Here is a 6,652-nt window from a genome sequence, read left to right on the forward strand (position 1 = left end):
CATGCAGTCGAGCGGTGATTCCGGAAGTGAGGGACCCCCACCACAGAAGAGATGCCGCGGAAATAATGACGTAGTTATGCAGGCTCTGACTTTGATTTTGACTTGTATTGAATATACTGTTGTGTTCACCTGGTTCGTCCCTCTAAATATTGACAAATATTTGTCTTCACGTTGAGCTGTATCGGCTTTGAGTACAATAGACACAATAGTAAGTATACCATATATCTGGTGGACACATTTTGTGGGAAAGACACGATAGCAAATTTAGGGGTAGAGGTATGGGTTCAGACACGTTATCAGATATCTTGAGTACAGTATGGGTGACCATCATTCAGGTAAACCTTAACGTGTGTAGGTATGTGTAAGATGGTGAGCACCAAATAGCCATGGGCTGGGGGGGGGAGGGTAATCAATATTTTTAGTCTCTGACGACTCTGGCCACGCCATTTGGTCACGCCGATAACAGCCATTGACATGCATTAGACACGCATCATGCGACACCACGAACCTCGATCACGTATCTAAAACGTCCACATAGGCCATGGTGGCCTCTGCACTATCTAATCTGCATTAATGTCACCTTTCCATCTTCCGTCGATTCTTATTGGTTAATTTTGTAGTATATTGGTGCAGTTTTAGCATCTCGTAATTTTTAATGAGGCCTACAACGAAGTAGTATTATGCATGATATGCTTCTAATTACTACTGGGGTGTTAGGATACCAGCCAAGTGCCTACCAAGGGTTGTTATCGGCGTGACCAATTGGCGTGAACAAAGTCGTTAGATACCTAATATGTATCCTTCGAATATAAAGTTCAAGTGAAAGATATACAGTTTTATCTCCCGTTTCTCTTAGTGTATCCTATCCATTGACAACAACGTAATAATATCATGTATGACATTCCAATAGCAGTACATCAAGATGTGTGGCTATAGGTGATCATCAATGATGTCTCTCGTATCTCCATTATGGACTACGAGTCATAACAGATGGAGCTGAGATTTTGCCCTCTCCATCCGTAGTCCATAACCATTTGCGGACCCCTGAGTTCTACACCGTACGACTGTCGTACAACGTGTTGACCCACCACAACAGTACTCGTCTACACGAGCGATGATGTTACACCCACCGTTATCCTCGTTTCTGTAGCCATAGCATTGACATGCAAGCCTGCGATGTCGCCATCATTCATATCGATGTTGAAGATGTCGAGGCTCACACCAGTTGCAGCATCCTAAAGCACTGGACGGGTTGACCATCGAAGTTGCAAACGTAGTTTGCACCCCCGTTGTCGTTGTTGCCTGTAACGTTCACCCGTGGCACGCTTTCATGCTGTCGCAGCTGTATCGGGGCTCTTAAAACGCGAGTCGCGGCTTTCGACACGGACACAACCCGTTTAGTAGAGCCTGTCACCGTGGCCAAAACAGCCTTGTGTTTGTCCCTTGGATGCCTCTCCCAGGTCCGAATATAAAACCCTTCAAAACAGAAATGAGGTGTCAATCCACACGGAAGTAGTAGCCGAATAAATTGATGTGCTGATGGCTTAGAAGATTGGAAAGTGATAGACTTGGCAAGACCGAGAGTCTGATTGTAACCAGCTCAAACATACCAGGATGAACACAATGAGAGACAGTCTGTCATGGGCAGCCTGCTGACAATGTACAATGCATCCACATTAAAGGAAACATGCAGTAGGGTATACAACATCCTTATACAGATCAAGGTGCCATAAGTTGCCGTCTTGGAAAAGCAGACCACCACAGATCTGCATCCATTGTTCTCGCCTGGCGCCGCAAGACTCATGTATACCCACTTGGTGGTTTCTACGAAGACATCACTCGGCGCCTGAGCACGCTGCTCACGCCAGTACTGGGTGTCTGAAACGTCGGGTTCCGCTGCGGTGATCCAAGCTAAAAATCTGGGATTCACTCCACAGCGTCCGAACTTAGTCACTGCATACACCCCTCGATCACCGCTACAACAGCCACCGCCGACAGGTACTAGCTGCGCTGGTCTCAGCTCTACGACGACGGATGAATCAGCTCGAAGTGCTGTGAGGAATCATCGTGACTCCTGCAGTCGCGGTACATGAACGTGTCCTTCGGTCTACAAGTCGGTGAGCTGCTTGGTCCTTTTCGATCCCAGTCGCGGCCTGCGGCGAATTTACATGTACACCTGCGCGAAGATTGTCGTCTTCACCGGGATTGTCGACCTGCTAAGCTTCACTATCCGATGCCGTTTGACGTCACCGCTTATTTCCTGAGTGTCGGCGTCGTACCGGCAGCATATCTTATGAGGCATACACGTGTCACCCATACTGGAAGTGATATGTCCAGCCTGCTGCTCCCCTCCACCAGAGTGCAGAGCTCACCAGAAATCTGGTAGTCTCTGGTCATCCGATTGCTGAATGTACTTGTCCACAAGGACACGAATTTCCTTGGCGATATATAGTAGGTCACACTGAAAAAACGCGAACACCGTCAGGGGAAGCTGGCACTTCCGTAAGTCTCTTGCTGATTGTATTGCGCTTGCCGGCTTTGATGTAAAACCAAAAGTGAACTATAAAGACATGCACGCCGACAAACCGCTCTACCTAACTATCACTAGCGTCCCAGTGACAGCGTCCTGCAAGGCAACGTCCTGGTGGCTTTCTGCCACGATGTATACCAGCCCGAGCTAACAAACATGTGTAGTAGATAATCTTCAGGTGCGTGACCTAATCTCATGGGCCACAGCACTTGATATGCACTTTACTGCGTGCTGTGCCACTACATAGTGGCTAACTATCAACACATGCTGCCATAGCTCAACTACAGAGCTTCACTCACTGTATTGCGTGGTCGTGGTTGGGCTTTCATGCCACCACCCACTACACGATATCAGGCAAGAGTTTGCACGAATCACCAACCAATTGTAGGCCTTTCCATCCGACCTGTATCTCGAAATCCTTGATGCTACTGTCCAACGATGATCCGTCAGCTTACCGACTTCTAGCACGATATATTGTGCTGTCACGTGTGCCAACCGTTCGTCGGTTACCTCCCGACTGTTGCCGGCGTACATCTTGAGTCTTGATGCATTCATATCCTGTTTGTAACCAGTGACTAAGTGCTGCACTTGAACCAAATGGATGTCCGCTCGTACGACAGGAAACGCCCCAACCCAAGTAGCTTACGGTTTGTTCCCGTGTTTCTCGTCCATCCGAGAGCGGAGAACAAGTTCGCTCACAGTGAAATTTACCAAATTCCACCGCGCTCGCGCTTCTGATTGAAGAGGTGTTGCTTAAGCCGCTGATCCTCCACATCGCAGTGAATTGCTTGGATGCTTTTGCGCAGCCCAGGGAGGAGATCAATCTCCTCCCTGTCAAGGACCGCCCAGAGCTTGTTCTAGTTTGAGAGATAAAACTCTTGCAGAGGAGTCGGGCTCTGGAGTCCAATAAAAATCCTCAATGGTAAGTGGTTCCCAAGCAAAGGTAGGCTGCACCATGGGGACCCGATCGACCCCAGCCTTCTGACTGATCTTGTACGCCAACGGCATTGCCCTGATGACCTGGAATATGTACCGATTGACTCGCTCCACGGATCGATTAACCCATGGGCTGTATGCTGACATGAAATATGCTGAGTACGCAGTGTGCGACTGCATTTGGCACCAATCCAGGTTTTGAAATGTGTTCCCCAGTCCGCCACCCAGCTGAGTGGAATGCCAAACCGTGAATGCCAAGGCAACAGCGCCTCAGTTGTGTCTCTGCTGTCACTCGTGTCCGCCATTAAACCACAGTAGTGTGTAGCGTGGTCCTTCAATTCAAGGATTTACTTGCTGTCCATGTAGCTTGATCCCATCGTAAGAAAATCAAATTCAGGAACGCCATTGCGAGTGCTGATGTCGATCACGTAGCCCCATGGCCGTACCCCCCCCCCATAGTCGATAACAAAACGTTAACGAAGGTGAGCAATCACTGCCTGTTGGCCGCGGTGTCGTTAGGCTCCACAGTGTGCAACGATGCCCAGGTGTTAGATCATCTCCGTAGCCTCGGGCGGCATCCCGATTCGTCCATCCAACGTGGTCGTTCCGTCATCCGCTCTCTCGGCTCCTGGCGGCGAGTGATACTCGACTTGAAAGGTGTTCAGCTCCTTAAGTGTAGATCAGACGAAGTTGGAGTCGACCAAAGGCGTAGCCTTGGTCGGGCCGGTTCTGCTTTTCGACGTAAAGCCTAGACCCTATCAACAGTGACCACGGATGCGTGATTTCCAGCCCATCTAGAGGCCCTATCGGCCGGACGTTGTCGGGCCTGGTACGTGCTCCACAATGTATCGAACGTTTCTCCAATTCATAGCCCACCTGAAATGTTTGCCTTTGATATGTTTATTAGCACTCTTATGCGACGCGAAAAAGCGAAGCAAATTCCTGTGGTCGCAAAATATTCAAAATATTTGTGAACATAGCAACACGAAGTCCATCTTTTCACAAGCCAGCACTACGAGCAGGGCCTCCTTTTCGATGACAGTCCAGTTTAACAGTCTGCCAGTAAAAGCCCCGCTCATGCACTGGAGCTGACCGCTTCGAATCATACTCCTTCGCTTGGGTAATGATGGCAGCGCAGCCCACGTCCGACGCATCCGTGAAGAAACTTGTCGTGGCAATCCAGCGTGGCAGATGTTGCCAACAGCTCTCTCATCCGGTCGAAAGCTTGTCACCCTTCCTGGGTCAAATCGATCTCGATTCCTGCTGCAGCATGACGCGTACGCTTGGTGCTGACAAGTGCTTTATCAAATCAATGTTGCAAAGGTACACCCTGGTCACCAGGGTTCCAGGAACCAGCCGTTGCTGGGCTCCACCATCAAATCCGCGGGCAGACACTTGAATTATCGACATCTGGGATGTATCCAAGGCACCATCCTTGAGTATGCAATGAGACGCCCCAGAATCAATCAGCATTCGAAACGGCTTATCCGCGATGTACACCGTCTTAATAAACGGTGTGCTGGGTCCAACTAAAACGGTAGAGATCTCCATGATCTCAATTGATGATGCCTCGCAACTTGCAGGAGATTCTTGCGTTGCCGGCTCGACAGATACTCCACTTACATCTGCCGAGCCACGCCATTTCCCTGCGCGCGTCCCGTGTTTTGGCCGTTGCTGCGTGGGCAGTTGGCAATCCGATGCCCCACTTCTTTGCAATAGAAGCACAGATTACGCTCCCGGCATGTACGCTTGTCAATCTGTCGACTATCTACCACAGACAAATCCATGGGTGTCGGTCCATCAGAAGCTGCCGCAACCCGTGAGCTTGACGGTTGCCGGCCACGCTCACCCGAAAAGTGCGTTCGTTCGTATGCTTGCGCAGCGGCAATAGCATCTGCAAGCGTCGCACAGCGCAGGTACATGACCTCCTTTTTTGTCTCTGACTTCAGACCTTCACAGAAATGGTCTACCTGGTCCAGCGCATGCATTCCGTGAATCTGGGCCATCAACCGACGGAAATCCTTAACGTAGTCATCGACAGAACCACGCTGCTGACACTGGCGCAACTCAGCACGTAGACGAAATTGCTGGTCCGGAGGCACGAACTCAGCCGCTAGCGCACCATGCAGCTCATCGATAGTGTGGTAAGCTACGTGCTCTACCATGACCTTGGCGTGATACCATGACGCTGCACCGTCACGGAAATTGGCAGCTAACATAGCCACGACCCGAGGACCGTTCTGGGGATTCATAAAGTTGATACATTTCCCCTGCATGAATAGCTTTGCCCGGAAAATGAATTCATCCACAGATTCATGAGGACGGCCGTGATACGTTGGCATACTGACTCCCTCGATCTTGTGCTCTCGGTGCGCGTGCTGCGCCTGCAGCTGCTGCTGCAACTGTTGCTGGTACCCCTGGAGGTACGACTGAAAATCCTGGTAAATCTGTGCGTTCTGCTGACTCAAGCCAGCCGCGATGCGTTCGAACGCAGCCATGAAATGCTCCGGCTGCACCCCGCCACCATGGTGCTCCATATTGGCATCAGCCATGACACAGGTCGAAGTTGAAGTAGAAGGTTTCTGATTGGCCCTAATTCAGCAAGCCCTTACTGCTGATACGTCGGAAATAAACTCTCGCAGAGTCCAAATAGCAGAACCAAATGACTTCCCGATAGTCAGAGAGTGAAAGAGAGTGGCAACCCCACGAGTTACCCAAAGAACGAAGCGAAGGAATCCCCCCCACCGCGAAGCAAGTGCTACCAAATGTAGTGCTGCTTGCCCAGAAGAACGGAAATTGCAGAATGAAATAAATTGACCAGAAGCTAACCGCTAAACTACGCATCTAGCTCTTGTGCTATGGAGTTGGTCGATGTGCAAACATGCATTGGTCTAGACGACCAGACAAAGACAGCAGATGACGTCGACCGGGTCCCGTGTCGATCTGCTGCGGTGTCACCACCTCACCGCTCCGTGGTGGCTCACTGCTGGCTGATTGGCGAGGTAACGTGCTGACGGTGAGCAGACAGCGCCTTCTTCGCTGACACTTAGGAGTAGCCTCATGCCATTGGCTCGTAAGTGGTGACGAAGTACCGGATACTACAGTAGCCGTTATATATCCACTTGGAGTTAAGGTCTCTTTTCCGCTTGAAACTGGTCATGTGAAAGCGTGGCAGGTCGGATAAAC

The 6,652-nt window shown here is 50.3% G+C and overlaps 1 protein-coding gene across 1 annotated transcript; it reads right to left on the bottom strand.

The window, feature by feature from the left end:
- Positions 1-4,350: 4,350 nt before the first annotated feature.
- On the bottom strand, positions 4,351-6,003 carry PITG_18407 (uncharacterized protein; the record flags this gene model as incomplete). Its single annotated transcript, XM_002997503.1, has 4 exons — positions 4,351-5,436; positions 5,494-5,553; positions 5,620-5,706; positions 5,776-6,003. The coding sequence occupies 4 exons, from the start codon at positions 6,001-6,003 to the stop codon at positions 5,086-5,088; spliced, it is 726 nt and encodes a 241-aa protein (XP_002997549.1).
- Between the last annotated feature and the right edge of the window lie 649 nt (positions 6,004-6,652).

This window comes from Phytophthora infestans, genomic scaffold (assembly GCF_000142945.1).
Source record: "Phytophthora infestans T30-4 supercont1.72 genomic scaffold, whole genome shotgun sequence".
Taxonomy (NCBI): Eukaryota; Oomycota; class Peronosporomycetes; order Peronosporales; family Peronosporaceae; genus Phytophthora; species Phytophthora infestans.